This window comes from Ursus maritimus, unplaced genomic scaffold (genome assembly GCF_017311325.1).
Source record: "Ursus maritimus isolate PB19 unplaced genomic scaffold, ASM1731132v1 scaffold_26, whole genome shotgun sequence".
NCBI classification, from domain to species: domain Eukaryota; kingdom Metazoa; phylum Chordata; class Mammalia; order Carnivora; family Ursidae; genus Ursus; species Ursus maritimus.
In genome coordinates, this window is record NW_024425119.1 from 28,956,432 (window position 1) to 28,976,020 (window position 19,589).

At 38.9% G+C, this 19,589-nt stretch overlaps 1 protein-coding gene across 1 annotated transcript in view; it reads left to right on the forward strand.

Annotated features, from left to right (window-relative positions):
- Positions 1-17,027: 17,027 nt before the first annotated feature.
- FGD4 (FYVE, RhoGEF and PH domain containing 4) overlaps positions 17,028-19,589 on the forward strand; it is a 199,591-nt gene continuing 197,029 nt past the window's right edge. Inside the window, exon 1 of the mRNA XM_008683468.2 lies at positions 17,028-17,471. Coding sequence (XP_008681690.1) covers positions 17,309-17,471 — 163 coding nt within the window. The 5' untranslated portion in view covers positions 17,028-17,308. The remainder of the gene's footprint in view (positions 17,472-19,589) is intronic.

A 19,589-nucleotide genomic window follows, 5' to 3' on the forward strand; every position in this document is an offset into this window, starting at 1 on the left:
ACTGCGGCATCATTTAGTATAGTTTAAACTGAGCCATATCTGTATTTATTTAGAGGCATTTAAAAGAATAAATATGTGTAGCATTGGTTAAAATTAGTACCTGTAAAAAAAAAAATCAGGTTTCAAAAGGAAATTGAAAAATTGAAGAATCGGTGAAAATCAAAAAGAATGAACCTCTGTAAGACTAACTGAAGACAGACTTGGGGAATAAAAACCAACTGCAGAAATGCAATAAAAATATTGGCTAATTATTGGGAACACAGTGGGCAAAATTTAAAGGTAACTGGCAAGTGTGGTTAGCAAAGTAATAAGGTAGTTTTTTAAAAGTAAGCACAATTACCATCCAAAAAAGAAGTCATCATGCAGAAATGCTTTCCTAACTGAGGATTCCTCTTAGCTAAAAACTTAAATTAAATTTAAGGGGGCAATAAATTGCCTTTGGCCTGAGCGCGCAGAGGTGCACAGGACCCTCGGACTGTTCTTTCCAATCAACTTCTGATTCATCAGATCCCTTTCACACATCCAATTCTTCTTCAATAAGAGGAAGTTGGAAAACTTTGAGGAAAGAGAAAGCTATTAAATAATTAAGAAAAGACCCATTTAGAAAGATGATACTTTTACTTAGCCTAAGGAAGAAGAGGTACAACAGTGATCTACAAGGAAAGAAAATTCGACAAACGAGGTACCAGATATCATTATTGAGGCTGGAATAAGAAGAACCAAGTCTTTAGTGTGAAGGATTTATATTACCTCTGTGAAAGAGATTTTTAACTGTAGAAAATGAATCACTGCAATTGGTAATCATAAGGAATATTAGTTTTTCAAAAATTAAATATTATTGGTTATCTAGTAAGGATTGAGTTAGGTGGCAAGGTATCTGACGATAATGTATTTTAATTCTGGGATTCCATAATCTTATGCTTCTTTTGAGCTTAATACCTTAAAGTTATGCTGGTTAGTCATAAGGTATTTTATCCCTTGAAAATAGGATGGCAATCTTAATTTTTCCAAGATATCTGATTTAAAAAACAAAAGAAAAGAAAATCGTCGGTATTATTTTTCTTCCAGCTATATTTCATAATATCTTTAGTAATTTTACTATAAAAAGCCTCAATTGTCAGAGTCTAAAAAAACAAATGTCCTCAGGAATACTTTGGAAATAGAGGGTATGCAATCCCTTAGGGGGGCAAATGCCTCTCAAATTTTATCTTTTCTTAAAAGGATCTTCAATCTCACTATTTCCTCTTTCTAATGCTTTGGAAAATATTCCTGTACAGATAGTCCTTCTGTTTCAAACAACCATGAAACGTTGGTCAAATAAACCAACTATGAATGTGGACAGTATTAAATAAAATCTTCTACAATTCTCAAGTAGAAATTACAAAATAGGAAAAAGAAGAAATGAAATATATTTTCTACTAGGATAAGAATGGCAAATTTAATGTGTAATTGTTATAATCAATCAGCCAAAAGACATAATCTGTCTTTCAGAAAGACACATCAAGGGAAACTAATCAATTTCCAGTAAGGAACTGTGCTAATTCAGCCCAAGGAGGCCAAACAAATTGATATTGTAGATATAAAGTAGGACTAGATTCAAAAGGAACTCTTAGGATAAAGTTCACAATTAAAAAAAAAATATTTGTCCTCCAGGTTTTTTGTTTGTTTATAAACCAGAATGATTTAAAATAATCCTTGTATGTAAGATTGCAAAAAATTTGGAAGAATATGTTTTCAAATAAAGGGGACATAATTCTTCAAAAAGTTGTTGAACTGGAGTTGTGACAGATGGCATGATCAGTGCTATCAACAAGCGATTTTTACCTTGAAATCCATTTCTATGGACATATAAGACCAACCTAGCTCCCGAGTGACCTTTTCCACTATCTGTAATCATGCCCCCAGATGAGTCGCGTCTGTAAGTAAGTTCATCTTTATTTAAATGCCGAGTTAACCGCCATCGTTCAGATGCGCTGCATTTGTAGCCTGATGCAATTACGTTGACATCTGAAAGATTTTGTCGAGGCCTGCCTTTCATCCTTCTTACTCAAAGTATAACTGAAAAAGATATTTAGTATTAAGATATGTTCCCCAATCGAGGATTTTCCAGAAATACTATTCTACTTAAGAAGAGGAGTAATCAACTGCCTTTACTGTAAGGGTGTGAGTACATAAGAGTATGCGTGTAAAATGTTTGCATGAGAAATTTCACATCATGTACGCTTTCCCATATTCATAATACGAACACTATACAAGTCTTATTTCTCTTGTGATCTTCTCTTCATTAGGAATGTAAGGAGATTATTACGTATATCCGGTCTCCTTTCCATACTGAAATGCATGGCTCTAATTCTCAATGTACTTTTATCCCTTTCCTCCGGAGTTATTTAAAATTTGTCCTATTTAAACTGACGCCGGGATAAACTACCGAGCCAGATTATTTCTGTGATTGGAGTTTAAGTGCTGTAGAACATTGGCTGAGAACACATTTTTATTTGAACTTTTCTTTCTTTCAGAATTATTCTCTGATCGTTATGGTTCTCTTATAAAAACACTGAGGAGTAAATCGGATGCTTTTAAGTGTGGCTGTATGTTTTTCTTTCTAAAAAGTCCTTTAAAAGCAAAGATCAGAGAACTATATAAAGAGAAAGGTCATCTTTTTGTTGACAAACCATTTATCAATACTATTGACTATCCAGAATGAATCTTTCTGTTGTTTAGGTTTAGAGATATGATTATGCACCAAATCTTAAAGGGAAGAAATGATTTTACCATTATTGCCACAAAATTTTTGAGCTCCATGGTTTGACTGTTAGAGTCAATTAAATAATTCTTTGAAAATTTTTATGGTATTTTTGTAATCTCAGTGTTTTTATTTGCATGATTACACGTATATGATGAACCATACATGATTCTGAACTGTATTTCTTTCCAGTATTAACATTTGTGTAATGTGTGGCCACCCTGATTTGTACACTATATAATTGTTGTTGTAATGATTCTGCTATTCCTACATTTAATTGCAATTTTGTTATTATGCCTTTTGGGATTAAATGATGTGAAGTGTTTCCACCTAATGATAATACCATATGAAAACATGACTAAAAGACTGACCTAAGAAACTCTTTTGTTGCTAATCATTTTTTAAAATCCAAATTTCAAAGGAAACTTGTTCTCCAAGACATATGCATTTATTTTAAATCCAAAAAAATTCCTAGGAATTTATTATTGCTTGTCCTTTTAAGTTTTTTTATTGTGGACAATCCTAAGTGAATGTCTCATGGGAGAATCCATTTATGATATGTGCTTGTATTTGTGTAATCTGATCATGCACTCAATGGTTGGAAAAGGCACTCCAATGCTAAGAAAATCACCAAAAGAGGATATATCAATTCTTATATCTTGGTTTATGTTACCAACTGAATATGGTGTAATGCATAACTCTTTCCAGTAAATAAACTGGTTATCTTTTGTTCATTTCATCTATGCTACCTTTTTATCAGTTTGAGCAATCTTTCTGTATGTCATTTTGACTTGTACTTAACAAAAAAGAAAAAAGTATATGAATTTCTATGATTTATATATTTATGCAAAGAGCCCTTATTTGAACTAAAAACTAAATGCATTGCTTTGACATTTCTATGCATCCCTAGTAAGTAATGTTTATCAAATTTGCCCATTTTCTCCATTTGTCATCTCTCCTACTCGTAATCTTTTCTAAAAGGCTTATTGGCAGGAGGATACACTTAGCTGAATTAGATTAGGAATGTACCAATATGAAGAAAATGCCTGTTCTAAAAAAAGGAAACATTATTTTAATGAAAGAAGAATGAAATTTGTATGCTTTATTTTGGAGACACAATCCTTCTTTGTTCTCTTTCATATGAAGGAACAGCAGAGTCCCAAAACTTTGAGGAAGGTTAATTTAAATACTAGCTCCTTCTCCAACTATGTGTTGGAGCAAAGATGGACTTACGTGAGGTTTTGATGAATTGAAACCTCTAATGCAATCCTCACCATAACTAAACAGATTAATGGGCACTGCAACAATTCTAGCTCGAGTTGCCTGCTTACCTGTTGTATGAATACGGCACTAGAAATAATAGCGTAAACTTTCCCCCAAATCTCTCCTTGTTCTCTTCTGAAAGTTATTGCTTTTCCTGGAGGTTGAATCTATAAATCGTTTTGATCCGTGATCTTCTCTTACACAATGAAGCTGATAGTTGCATTCAAAAGCTAAAAACTGGATCAGCCTCCAGGAGAACCAAGAAAGTTTCTTCTTATCCCTGCATTTTGCCAGTGATTTGGGTCGCCCTGCATCCCCACTGGAGGTAAGGAAGAGTCCAGAATTGATGGGACTTGTGGGAGGGATTTTCTTTATTTGGGGTTGTACACACCTTGACTAGTACGTTGTGGGAACTCAATAAATTTTGAACTCAAGTGGTCAGTTCCTGAGAGACGGGTTCCTTGGCTCCTTGACATCAAGCCTTTGCTATACCACCTCCGAAACTGAGTTTATGGGACCTAACGTTACCTACTGTAATATCAGCAGACACTAAATACCAACCAATTGAGGGACATGGTCTTTAAATTAAGTCAATGGTTATTCTCCTCCTTCTCTCTTGCTCAATCTAGATCTCCAACTGTGTTTGAACGAGTCTTCATGTGTACCATGAAATCATCTGACAGAGTTCCTTCTGAAGCATTTTATGAATCAAGTATCATTGAAATAATTTAAGAAAAAAGGATAATTCAGCCACAGTATTAACTGTCAAGGAAGATAAATCTCACTGGAAAAATTATTGCCAGTATCAAAAGTAAACATAATTCATAATGTAATTTAAATGTAGAAAACAATATAAAGATAGATAAACCGTAGCTACAGTGAACACCTGTTAAAGAGTAAAGAAAAGTTATAACTGTTTACATTATCGGTGAGACCCATACAGAATGAAAATGTGGATCTCCTTGTTCAAAAATTATTAAGAGTTTCAAGACTGTTACAGCAAAGCATTAAACCAAAGGTAAGAATCCTAAGCATAGGGCCCTGTGTGACTGTAGAAGCCTGGCCCCTGAAGCCAGACTTGCCCCAGAATATGCTGAAGTAATGACCCAGGACCTAAACAGTCAAGGTAGCTATCCAGAACCTGGACTTTATTATTAACAGAATGGATTTTCCAGTTCCTGTGCTTGCAAGAAAAAAATAAGGTGCTTATTATCTGGGACAAAGCATTTTAATGCTATTACTTCAAAGAGTTATCAAGTTGAATCTTGCAATAATTCCATAACCCAATGCAGCTATACATTTCAACTCAAAATTTTAAAATTCTGACATACCTATCAAATTATATAGAGATTATAAAAATCATTCAAATAAATCTCATAACAGCAGTAGACATTTTAATTACTGTATATTTAAGTAAAACTAATTTAATATTCCTACTGATAGCTTCATAACTTGACTTCCTTTGGAGTTATGAATGATTAATAATGTCAGTCAAATATCACAGGAAGATTTATATCATTTAGAAGAGCTAATAGCCCAAGATTAATAAGTGATTTATATCTACTTCTAAATAAGTCAAAGAGGAAAGTAATTAGTTACCTCATTGAGATCCATTGGTATTGAAAGTATATGGGCTCATGTTTTACTAAGCTACCCTATACGAAGGAAAGGGAGAAAATTAGAATATATATTAATTTTTCTCTTGTTTTTGGTAAAGTAACAGTGGAGACCTATAGAAATGGTTACCTGTAAAAGAGCAAAGTGTATGGTGGAAGGGAGCCAGATTCCTCACTGGGAGGTGAACGCCTTTTTCTTTCAACCATGGAAATATAATATCTATTCAAAAATGAAAAAATAAATATGGGCTCTCAAAAGTTTTACAACTAAGTCAGAAACAAAAATTAGTGGGGTGCCTGGGTGGCTCAGTTGGTTAAATGTCTGCCTCTGGCTCGGTCATGACCTGTGTTGGGCTCCCTGCTCAGCGGAGAGTCTGCTTCTCCCTCTGCCTCTGCCCCTCCCCCTGCTCATGCTCACTCTCTCTTTCAAATAAATAAAATCTAAAACAATAATAATAATTTTAAAGGTAATAATAATTAAAAAATAAAAATTAGCATGAATTCTAGAGAAATAATTGTTCTAAAGCAGGCAATGTCAGCAGAAGTATTTTGAAAAACATGGAATTTGTTCAAATTTAAGCCCTGGTATTTACAAGCTCTGTGCATTGGAAAGGTATGTAGCCTCTCTATGCCTCAACTGTCTCATTTTATAAATGAGGATAAAAATGCCCACCTGGCAAGATTATTGCAAAGATTAAAGGAAATGACATATGTGACTTCTTTCAAATGGTGTTTAGCCTTTGATAGCTAATATTATTTCCAATAAAATAATGCTTAGACTATTGGAGTCTTATCTGGATGAAATTCATCATTCACGTATACATGCATTAATTCAGCAAATATTTACTGAGAAACTGTTTTCAGCCAGATATTGCTCTAAGGGCTTAATATATCAGAAAACAAAATAAAGAAGGTTCATGTCTTTTTAAAGTTTGTATCGGATATGTTGCATTGATGAGGGAGATATTCAAAAAACAGTAAATGGAATAAAAATGTAAATATCAAAGTATGTTATACAGTGAAACTCTTATGGAAAAAGAAAAAAAGCAGAACCAGGAAAAGAGATTATGCTGGGTTGGGGTGGGGAGAAGGTGAAACAGATTACAATATTAAATGGGGTGGGCAGGTGGGGCCTTATTAAAAAAGCGGAAGAAGACAAATATAATCCTATTCACATCATGATTGTTTCAGTTTTTTAAATTATTAAATTACATATGTTCTTTAGATTTGTAAACGTTATTATCCATCTAAAAACATCAACTGCAATGAACATTAAGCAATAGCATTTCAAAAACTAGTTTCTTAAGATGTTCTAATAATTTGGAGTGAGCATTACAAAATCTCATTTCATGACAATGTTGGCTTAAAATCCCAATAGTTATTTTACAAATAGTTATCATGCCTTTTTGAAGCTTTAGGACATGCCCATTTACGCTTCTCCAATAAAAATCTGAGTCAGATAATTTTATTCACCAGGCTTATTGGTAACTCAATTCTAATGAACTTGTAATTGACCCTATAAATAATCCTTAAGAGAACTCGTTTTTCAATATATAACCAAAGATATATATTGAAATATATAAACTATTTTTTCTTCTAGTTGTTAATTCCAACTCTCTCCTTGAATGACCCTTTCATCCAAATTTTCTATAATAGTAAGGTCATCTTTTAAAAATATATTGGCAACACCCCTATACATTTGCAGCCTCCCCCAAATACATTTGCACAAACTTTCTTCCTAATACGAAGGTAAGAAAAGAAAGATATTGTCATGGAGTGCCTGGCTGACTCAGTTGGTGGAGAATGCAACTTTTAACCCCAGGGTTGTGAGTTCTAGCCCCATGTTGGGTGTGGAGATTACTTAGAAATAAAATCTTTAAAAGAAAAAAGATATTGTCACATTGTTAAACTTTGCGTTAGCTTGCTGCTGAGAATTACCATTCTTCTTAGATTTGTATAGATTCAGACTTCAAGCCTGGCTATTTCACTAGACTTGGCAGAAAGTAATATATATTTTGAAGTCAGCCTTCTCTTTATTCTCATGAATAGTTGCCCTTATCCTGGGTTACTTTATTAGAAAATAAAGTCCATGTTACTGAATATACTTATGTAATATGGAAAGTCTCTTCAAATTACAAACCTAGGTAAGGATGCATACTTAATAAATATCAAACAAAGATGAAAATAAAATCCAACTGATGAAAATATTACCTACTAAAAGTCTAATTATCTCCTGTGAAGAGTTCTTTAAAGTCACTTCTTTCCAGCAGATGCAAAAACAAAGCTGACTTGAATTCAGGTATAATTATGATAATGCGGGTTTAATTACACACACCAAACCAAAGGCTGTTCTTTAAAAGTGCATTTTATCTGGTAAATGGCTGTCTTTGGACTGGATGGTGACAGCCTACCATTATCAGTAGTGTCATTTCATTTCCACATCTAGTGGTTGATAGGAAAAATGAGATTTTTCAGGTACTCTTCAGAAACACATTCTTACCGGATGTTGACAATTCCAGAGTCCACGTTGGAATATGTTGTACACAGTACTATGCAGTTTCTACATAGTTTTAAAGATATTTACCTTATATTTAAAGGCTATTTTCTTGCTCAAAATACTTCATTAGAACTTTGAAAGTGAGATCAGACCAGAGAAATGGAGTAACTTCATGTTTCTTCTTTGGTTGAAATAAAAACTAGATGAGTTCAATGTGTAGGCATCAACCTGTCTTATGTTCTCTCTGTAACATTGCATGTGATCATTAAAACTGCAGTTTTCTCTTATAAACTGTTTAGTTACTACAAAAAATTCTTGCGCAGTCATTAAATGAACATTTATTTACCACGTACTACATGTATCCCTGAACTCTCAAAACTTCATTGAGCAAAATTATACTATCATGTGAAAAGCTGGGACACATGCCAAAGTAATGGCAATTTCCTGGTGCATGCAACCCTGTACTGAACAATACCGATGCTTCTAGAGCAGTCCTATCATTTAGGACATATGAATGCAGTATAACATAGTTAAAACATTCACCAGAATACATGAGATAAAGTCTGAAAAGAAGCACAGAGAGCCTGTGTCTATTTTCAGATGGAAACATTGCGCCTAAGGTATTGAACAAATTATGTAAGGACTGATCATGTTCTTAAATATACTCTAGATCAGCACAGACGCAGGGTGATAACTGGGGGAGAAGTGAGGATCACGCTAGTGAGGCTGTGGACGCGGTGTCAGCTCTTTGCGTTCGCGATTGCACCCACAGCCGAGGCTTGCTCAGTAAATTCATACCAGTAGAGCTTCTCTTTGTCCTTGGATGGGAGTTGCTTACATCTCTTCCTCGCAACCAGGAAGTTCGCCAGAGACCTGACCAGTTCAGGATAAAAACATACATTTAGGGGGCACCTTGGGTGGCTCAGTTGGTTAAGCATCTGCCTTCTGCTCAGGTCATGATCCTAGGGTCTAGCCCCTCGTCAGGCTCCCTGCTCAGCCAGGAGCCTGCTTCTCCCTTTGTCTGCAGCGACCCTTGCTTGTGCTCTCTTTCTCTCTCTGTCAAATGAACAAATAAAATCTTTAAAAAAAAAGATTTTAAAAAAACTCATTTCAGCTGGAATAAATCAGATTATTTTCCTTCAGACTGGTCACAGATACGGTTCTGCCAACCCCGTTCATTTATTTCCCAAACGTTTATTTGTCTTTTCCCAGTAATAAAAGCAACACATGTTTATTTTAGCAAATTTGCAAGATGTGGAAAAGTAGAAAGAGGGCAATAAAATTCACCCATAGTCATCCCTCAATAAAATTGCTGATAATACCTTGGTGCCCTTCCTTGAATCATACTGAATATACAGTTTTGAATCCTGCTTTTTTCTCTTACCATTTTATGGTGAATTTTTTTCTAGGGTATCAAAAGTTTTCAACTATGTCATTTTAAGGCTGCTATAATATTCTATGGAATGAATAAACTATACTTTTTAAAATGCTCTCCTATTTTGGGACATTTAAATTGCTTCCAGACTTTTACTATTATAAATAATAATGCCATTAAAATCCTTATATAGAAACTGTCATCTAAATTTCTGACTCTCTACTTGGGATCCTTTCCTTCAAGAGGAATTACTGTTAATGGTAATGCACGTTTTCCCCTTAATGCATTTTCTTCAGTAAATTTCACTGAGCATTTTACTATATAGAAATCATGTACAAGGAGCTACAGAGGATACAAATATGAATTAAACAGAGCTCACCATCAAGAAGCTTACAATTTAGAAAGGAAACTCAGACAAAAGTATACATGACTGTAATAAATGTCAGAACGGGGTACAGTCCATGAACAAAGGTTTTGATTTGCCCTTTGGAGACTCAAAAATGAGGAGTCTTCTCATGACAAATTGAAATCTCTTTGCATGAAGATGTTTTCCCCTGCTTTAAAAAGCATTTCTGATTGCCAATATTCTCATTAAAATGTTATCGTGTATCTACGTGTGTCTACTTTGAAAGAAAAACCTCTCTTGGATGTGTTGTGTAAATAATATCACTGACTTCAAGTTTGTAGTTTGTCTCTTTTCCATGAGAAATTTCAAGGCATCTGAGTATGGTTATTTTGTTTCCTAACGGTGCAGAGTTATGTGGGCAACTGCAAATGCCTATAGACAGGAGCCTGGTGATAAAGCAATGGTGTCATTGCGGAAAGTTGTAAATTTGCAATTATAGAGGAGCACACTGTCCTACAGCCTCAGTGTGTCAGCTTCCATTGACATTGTTAGGGTATGTAAAAACGCATCATATAGCAGAGCTTAATTAAGACAGGTTTTGATAATAGTTTTATCATTTTTCAAAACCAAACAAAACTTTTATGTAGGTTTCTTATTTCCATTGTATCAGGTGTCAAAAACTGTGTAAATTCTAAAATAAAACCTTTCTAAGCAGCGATACTCAAAGATTAAATCTGAGGCTTTAAAATTTTACAACTTTGGATCAACTACTTCCCTTGTATTAGTATGCTTTTGGCTACAGGTAACAAGAAAGTATGACTAATGGTGGCTTAAGTTGAAGGACAATTTATCTTATGGCGCATCAAGGATTCAAGACGTAGGAAGTTTCAGGGTTGGTTGCACAGCACATTGAACTCCACAATGGCCCAGGCTCTTTCCGTCATTCCGTTCTGCCACCTTCAGTAAACCCAGCAACATCTCCCCTCCTGGTCACAAGATGACTACGGCAGCTCAGGACTTACTCCTGTACCCTTACAAAGCCCCATTGACAAGCAGAAGGAGCATGGAGGAGGTGGGTAGGGAATGGGTTCTTTTCAATAGGTTATTCTTTTATTGAGGAGGAAAATTCTTCGCAGAAGTCCACAGCAGATTTCCCCTTAAGACCCACAGTGCAAATGCAGTCATGTATTCATGTATGCTCTCGCCTTAAATCATCAACTGGCAAAGAAAATGGATTACCATGATCATCTCACCCCATCTGGCTTTTCCTATGAAGGAACACAGCTTGTCTGACCATATTGCTGCCAACATTTGAATGACATTGGGTTTTGTTAGCAAGGAAATGTAGGAATGGTGGTTGAGTAGATGGCCAAGAGTGCTTGCCACATTCTTTTAATTTTTAATAATTTATGAGTTGGTATATTTAAGGTGTATAAAATAGGCTCTCAAACTTTTTCCTTTTGCGAGACTTAAACTCTATACCCATTGAACAACAGCCCCAGCAACCACTATTCTACTTTCTAACAATTTGGCTGCTTTAGATGCCTCAGGATCAGTGATTGAGTCTGTGCATTGTAGGTCTGCATGTGGTGGCTTTAAAAGCATTTAAAATGCCCCCAAAGAGGGGCACCTGGGTGGCTCAGTGGGTTAAGCATCTGACTCTTTTTTTTTTTTAAGATTTTATTTATTTATTTGACAGAGAGAGAGACAGCTAGCGAGAGAGGGAACACAAGCAGGGGGAGTGGGAGAGGAAGAAGCAGGCTCATAGTGGAGGAGCCCGATGTGGGGCTCGATTCCATAACACCGGGATCACGCCCTGAGCCAAAGGCAGACGCTTAACCGCTGTGCCACCCAGGTGCCCCGCATCTGACTCTTGATCTCAGCTCAGGTCTTGATCTCAGGGTTGTGAGTTCAAGCCCCATGTAGAGCCTACTTAAAAAAAAAAGTCTCCAAAGAAATTTCATTGTAAGGTGGAATCAAGGAAAAAATCTTAGAGTGTATACACAAAGGTACAAAAACAGAACAATGGCTGCAAATGTGATATTAGTAACATTAGTATTGGGTGCAAATGGGATATAGCAAATATTTGTTGGAGGAATGACTGTATTTCCATATTTCCTTGCCAAAAAAAAAGTTTTTATGGGACTTAAGAAGTTGCCTGTAAGTAGATAAAGCTGTATTATTTCTTCAGATAAGCTAAATATTTTTCTATCATATACATAGCAATACAATTGGAAGTAGGAGAAATTGTCAAATTCCTCAGAATAGATAAAAGTAATTTGACAGTAGCAAGATTCACTGAATGATCATTAAAATATTTTGTCATGGATAGCTCTTTATCCCCTCCACTAGGCTATGTCTTCACCTTTCCATTCTCCCTTAATTTTTTTGTTTTTTTTTTCTTAAGATTTTATTTATTTATTTGAGAGAGAGAGAGAGTGCGCATGTGCGAGCAGCGGTGGGGGCATAGGGAGAGGGAGAGAGAGAATCTCAAGCAACCTCCATGTTCAGCGAGGAGCCCATGTGGGGCTTGATCTCACAATCCCGGAATCATGACCTGTGCCAAAATCAAGAGTCAGAGGCTTAACTGTCTGAGCCACCCAGGCGCCCCTCCGTTTATTTTGGCTTCTCCTAGGAAACTTCTCCTGATAGGTCAGGTTCAAGCTGTGTGCCCCTCTCCTAATCTCATGGAACTATAATCCCCATGAAGCCAGGGACTATGTACTTTAGAAAGTAACTGCTTTCTTTCCAGTTACCAAGTGGTTTTAAAAAGACATTGACTAGCCACTTCCTTTCAAAGAGCAAAAGTGGCCAATTTAAGTAGAAGGCCAAACTTGTACTATGACAGTTTCAGGTGACACCTCAAATTCGTGCAAGTCTTCTAAGAGGTGTGTATATATTTTTCCTTGCACAGGCTACTAATATATGCAACACCTGGTCAAAATATAAATGTAGGGGGCGCCTGGGTGGCACAGCGGTTAAGCGTCTGCCTTTGGCTCAGGGCGTGATCCCGGGGTTATGGGATCGAGCCCCACATCAGGCTCCTCCACTATGAGCCTGCTTCTTCCTCTCCCACTCTCCCTGCTTGTGTTCCCTCTCTCGCTGGCTGTCTCTATCTCTGTCAAATAAATAAATAAATAAATCTTTAAAAAAAATATAAATGTGGGAATTAAAGTAACATGGAAATTAATTAACATTAAATAATACATATGAAATTATCTATGTATAATTTCTAACGTGTGATTTCACATATATGGGTTCATATATATGGAACTACTGAAACCTCAACTCGTGCCAGCTCAATATATCATACTGTTTACTAAGTTCCTGTCACATGCATCATCTTCTTCAATTAGATTTTTATAAAATTATCTTCTGTAAATGCTACTATATAAAGTCAGCATGGTTCATGGCTTTTACTGACCTTTATTACTTTAATGACATTTATATAAATTCCTACCCAGTGATAGCATCAAAGTGAATAACTAATATGTTTCTAATTTATTTACTGAGGAAATAACACAATTTATTATTAAAATGAGAGAAGTTTTATCTTTCTCTAGTGAGATAAAAATAAGAATGACTTTGCTACAAAGTGTTGATTTCTCTTAGATTCTGGTTTTGGAAATGATGTCTTCTCAGTAGTTGAAGCAGCTTACTGATTCATAATTTTTCTCCTGAATATTCTTTTTTGGCTTTGTCTTGCTTATTAGGGACTAGATCAATTGGAGATTGGTTAGGTTGCTAGAATTAAATCAAATATTTGTTTAAAACATTTAAACTAGAACTAAAAGACATATCAATATACATACGATTTTTGTTACATTGGGAAATACAAAGATAAAATTTAAAGAACATGAATTCGTCTATCGTCTTCCTATGCATTTTTCTAGTCTGATCTTATATGTTAATTCCTAGGAAAGAGGTGATTCTGGGCTGCCAGCTCCTCTCCATGCAGTGGCTCCACTGTAGTGTGGGGTTCCAGATTCCTCCAACGGTCCTTCTGCATTCCAGCTGGCAGTTAGAGAAGAGGACTAGAGAGTCTCATGGTGAGAGTGAAGAAGCCAGGCCTGAGGTGACACACTACTGAGGTGACACATACCACTTCTGTCCACGAAATTCTGAAGACAGTAGTTACACAGGCCCACCTAACTGCGAGGGAAGTGTGTGCCCAAGGAAAATGATGCAGAATCTGGTTCGCATTCGGCGCTCTCAGTCACAGAGAGCTGTCGTGCATAAGCATCTGTGATACATGCACATCTCGTGGCTCCTGGGTGGCTCAGTCAGTTAAGTGTCTGCCTTTGGCTCAGGTCATGGTCCCAGAGTTCTGGCACTGAGCCCCATGTCGGCTCCCTGCTCAGCGAGAAGCCTGCTTCTCTCTCTCCCTGCCCCCAGCTCATGCTCTCTCTCTCTCTCTCTCTCTCTCTCTCTCAAATAAATAAATAAAATCTTAAGAAAAAAAAAAAGGAAAGGGAAACATCTCTGTGTCAGTATCCAGCATGGTTCTCATTCAATATGTGTTAGTGGCAAACTTCCTATTAGCTATATAGATGAATAAAACAGTATATGAAGGCTATATGTACAATATGACATTCAATATTTTGTTCTACTCTAACCTAACTTGGAATCAAATGGGGTGGTTTGACCCACTCATTTAGTTTGGCCACAACCATCAAATGCAAAGTCTGTTAGAAATAGTTTCTATCAGAAAATAGCAAGCAGCAGTAACATTGATAGAGGTAATGTCAGATTATAGAAATATATTTTTTTAAAGATTTTATTTATTTATTTGAGAGAGGGGGGAAAGAGCACAAGCAGGGGGAATGGCAGGCAGAGGAAGAGGGAGAAGCAGTCTCCCTGCTGAGCAAGGAGCCCGATGCAGAATTCGATCTCAGGACCCCAGGATCATGACCTGAGCCGAAGGCAGGTGCCTAACTGACTGAGCCACCCACGTGTCTTCAGATGATATATATGTTATAAAACATCCTATCTGAAAATACAGACATCCACTGATGTGAACTGGTATTATATTATTAGGCAAATATGAACAACTTTGAACCAAGAAAGAAATAGAAATATCCAAATGAGGGGGGCGCCTGGGTGGCACAGCGGTTAAGCGTCTGCCTTGGGCTCAGGGCGTGATCCTGGCGTAATGGGATTGAGCCCCACATCAGGCTCTTCCGCTAGGAGCCTGCGTCTTCCTCTCCCACTCCCCCTGCTTGTGTTCCCTCTCTCGCTGGCTGTCTCTATCTCTGTCAAATGAATAAATAAAATCTTTAAAAAAAAAAAAAAAAGAAATATCCAAATGAGGAAGCATAGAAGTCCTGCTGCAAATACTTGTGGTAAGATACCTTTTTGCTCCAAACAGATATGTTTACTGCAGTTCTCTACAGGAAGAACGAGCTTTCTACAGAGAAAGTATCTCTGTGTGTGCCAGCGAATGAGTGTGCACTGTGTGTGTGTTGGGGGGGGTGACTGCATCAGTAACCAGTTCTCTAAAAAAGATTGCAGGGGCCACCTGGATGGTTCTGTTGGTTAAGTGTCCAACTCTTGATTTGAGCCCAGGTCATGATCTCAGGGTTCAGGATCCCTGCTCAGTGGGAAGTCCACTTTTCTCCCTCTCCCTCGGCACGCCCCCCCCCAAATAAATAAATAAATAAATAAATAAATCTAAAAAAAAAAGGAAGATTGAAAGCATCTTCCCACTTAAAAAATAGGTTATTCTAAGGTTACTCCACAGGTGGCTAGTACAGTAGTATTGATTGCAACACCACCTTTTTATGGAACCAAATACATTAAGTTACCAATTTGTTTTTCATTTACGGTTAACTATGGAGTAAAACCTCCTTCAACATGAATTTATATTTGAAACTACTTGTTTAAATTATTTCCAGGACTATATGGCGCAATAGATAACACTGCAATTACACCAAAAGAGAAACAATAATTAGGGGCAATGTAGCGATATGCATAATAAATCCAAAGAGAGCAAAACCTCCTTTCAACAAGATCTGAAAGGATGTAATAAAAATTGGGGCTATTTTCTTCTCCTCAGGTGTATGTCTGTTGAAGTAGCAGCCAAGGAGACTGAGACAGTTGAACTGCCCTCCTCAAAGGTTTCTTCAGGAGGACTGGATCAAGGGCTAACCTCAGGTTGCTGGAGATGTTACCTGGGGGAAGGACCATTTGAGTAAATGTGGAGTGGCTTCTAAGGTGGAAGTGATGGCTGGGGAACTTTTTCTGCTTGAGTTGGGGTACTTCAAATGCGATCTCCCATCTCTGTGATTTTGGAACACAGCCTCTTCATTATTAGAGTAGTGAGTTTTTTAAATGCACATAAACCAATTTAACATGTATTTTCTTCAATTTGCTATTTAGCTAATGTTAAAACAACAAATTAAATGGATTCTAAAGTGTACTACTAATAAAGTCCTAAAAGTGTTCGTGATTATGAGGAGGTCTGATGCTTTTCTGGAAACCATGTTCCTTAGGCACCTGGAAAGGTGGGTTAGCTCCACCTTTCTCTTTTACTTCCACACATCCCTCATCTTCTCTAGTCTGATGCTTCTGGTAAGATAATTTGATTCAGTGAGATAAGGACAAGACCCTGATGCAGAAACTCGAGTAGGGATTCTGGTTCTGCAGTGACCCACTGTAGGTTCCGCGCTTTGGTTTCCTGACCTGAAATACTTAATTCACTGGGCAGCTCTACGACATAAATAAGATAATTATCAAGGGCTCAGCACAGCGGCATGATACGCATGTATGACCCTTGGCATGGGGGTATGCTAGAATGGCAAGGCCCTGGGCAGAGTTCAGAGTAGCCGTTAATTATCTTTCCTTCTCAAATTCCGCGCACCGCCCGCAGGTGAGCGCGGCGGACCTTTTGAGCACCCCAGGTGTGCGCCGCAGGTGCGCGCCCGCGCGATTCCTCTCGGCCAATGGGCGAGCCCGCGGCGCGCCGGGCGGGACAGGGGCGGAGCCGTCCGGAGAAAACTGGCTCCGGAGCCGCGCCCAGGGCGCTTCCAGTGGTACTGCGAGTCCTTGGCTGCTTCCCCGGCAGGAGGCGGCGCCCGCGGCGGCAGCGCCAACAGCCTGTACTCTGCGCCCTCTATGCTCCGCCCTCGGGGCTTGTGGGCAATCGGCTCCAGCGAGGGGGCTGGACACCGCCCCGCCGGCCGCTGCAGTAGCCGCGTCAGGTGAGTGCGGGCGCCGCAGAGACTGAGGCGTCGGGGCTGCGGCAGGAGTCCGAGCCAAACTCTCAGCGCGGCCCTGAGCGTCCCAGGAAGGAAGGGACGGCCGGGCACTCGCCGAGGGGGCGCCGGCGCTGAGCAGCCCGCAGTCGCCCTTCTCGAGTCGCGCCGAGCGTGGCACGCAGGTCCGGTGACCCCGAAGGAGCCGGTCGAGCGCACACTTGCTGACGGACGAGGGTGGGAGAGAGCGTGGAGCTGCGAGCGAACCCAGCGCGATGAGCGGCGAGGGCGGCTACAACTTCAGGCGGACGGCTATACGGCGGAAGTCCAATCCCTTCTACCTGCCGCTGGGGACCCCTCGGCCCTGGAGACCCTCGTCACACGTGGGACGGCCCGAGACGGCCACCTTCAGGAGCCAGGCACCTGCGGACGGCCCAGGTGAGTGCCTCGCGGGGCAGGGGTGGGCGGGGGCGTTGCCACCGGCCAAAGACTCGCCGAGCGCCTGGAGGTGCGCCCAGTCTCCTGGCTGCTGAGGGAGCCAGCTGGGGAGAGTTTCCGGAGCGCTGAGCCGGGCCACCCACCCCGTACCGATTGTGTCCCTTCCCCCAAAGGACCTTGCGCAGGAACTCGGAAACGGCTGAGCTTGTCCTGGAGGTCACTTACCAGGGAATTCTGAAAGTAAAGGTACTACTATGAAAGTTTGGCTAAGGGACTCCAGTCTCCTGGCTGCTGAGGGAGCCAGCTGGGGAGAGTTTCCGGAGCGCTGAGCCGGGCCACCCACCCCGTACCGATTGTGTCCCTTCCCCCAAAGGACCTTGCGCAGGAACTCGGAAACGGCTGAGCTTGTCCTGGAGGTCACTTACCAGGGAATTCTGAAAGTAAAGGTACTACTATGAAAGTTTGGCTAAGGGACTCCTGGGCGGTTCAGTCGGTTAAGCGTTTGCCTTCGGCTCAGGTGATGATCCCAGGGCGCTGGGTTAAGGGATCGAGCCCCACATCAGGCTTCTTGCTCAGTGGGGAGTCTGCTTCCCCCTTTCCCTCTGCCTGCCTCTCCTCCTGCTCGTGCTCTCTCTCAAATAAAAAAATCTTAAAAAAAAAAAAAAAGTTTGGGTAAGAATTAATGCCCATTTTCTAGACACTGAAGTTTAAGTTTCTTAGTTAAATTCCCGCTTCGGCAGACCTCGTGAAGGACTAGTTCCGTAACTGGCGGAGGCTGATGATCATCCTAGTCGGTAGCGTTGAGTAACCTCCGACCAGCTATCCTGAGCGCTCCGGTTTTCGCTTTTGAAAAATACGCTTGACTCCCACCCTAAGTGTGAAAAGCTGCGTCTCTCATAAGGAAAACATGTTCCTAATATCAAGAAATGGAACTATTATTGCTCTTAAAAATCCAGCTATCAGTAATGCGGTATTTTGAGTTCTGAATTCTCATTGAATCTTAGTATTAGAAGAAATCCTAAAGATGTGTTCAAGCCCACATATTCTCCGTCGCTCTTTAATAGCATTTCTTCAGAGGGGAGCTTGAAGTTATGTGGAGCACTAGAGATTTTTTCTTGATTTGTTAAACTTTAACCGCCCCCCCTTTTTTGTGCTCCTATCATACTCTAACCAGAAATGTCTTGTATGTAGACCAGTTATGAGGCAAAACCCTCATTTGCAGCAGAAATGCAAATACTTCTATTCACTTTCATTTTGTTTTGATTAAGCAAAGCTGTTATGATTATTTCAATGTGATAAGTGTTAAGAGTTTTAAAATTTTTCTGTCTTATCCTGAAGTTGTAGTTAGTAGTCATAGGGTAGAAAATATGATGGATGATTTGCAAATTTATAGCCACATTAGCTAAGCGCAAAAATAGTGGTGTGAGAAAATAATGTAAACAAGAATCAATTACAGTTCTTCACCTCTCAATTTCCTCTTCTGTAAAATGAAGACACTGGTAAAATCATCTCTTCTAGATTTAGGTGTGATTCACTCTAAAATGAATGGTAGAGTGTTTTCCTCTTTTAGTGAAAATGTTTTGCTTTGTTTTGAAGTTATTTATGAATTTTTATATTGTGCTACCAACTTTTTTTAATTTAAGTAATCTCTATATCTAACATGGGACTCGAACTCATCACTTCAAGGTCGAGTCTCATGTTCTCCTACTGAGTCAGCTAGGTGCCCTGGACTACCAAATTTCTTAATCATTGGCTGTTTTCAGTTTTGAGGGCAATAGGATTCAAGTTTTTTACATCATCATTTTATTTAAAATCACAGTCTTAGTTTCCAAACTGAGTAGGTGTGCAAAAGATGAAGTGACTTCCTTAAAAGTAGGAATGAATGGAGTTGTGACAGTCTATAAATCTTTTCTACAAAGCAGCTGTGCTTATATAAGAAACAGCCCTTTTTTTCTTCAGAGAAAATCCAGAACACTTTTTTTTTTAAGATTTATTTTGAGAGAGAGCTCACACACATGTGCATGGGGTGGGAGGGGGTGGGGAGAGGGGGAGAGGGAGAGAGAGAGAGAGAGTCTGAAGCAGACTCCAGGCGAGCATGGGCTTGATCTCACCCTGAAA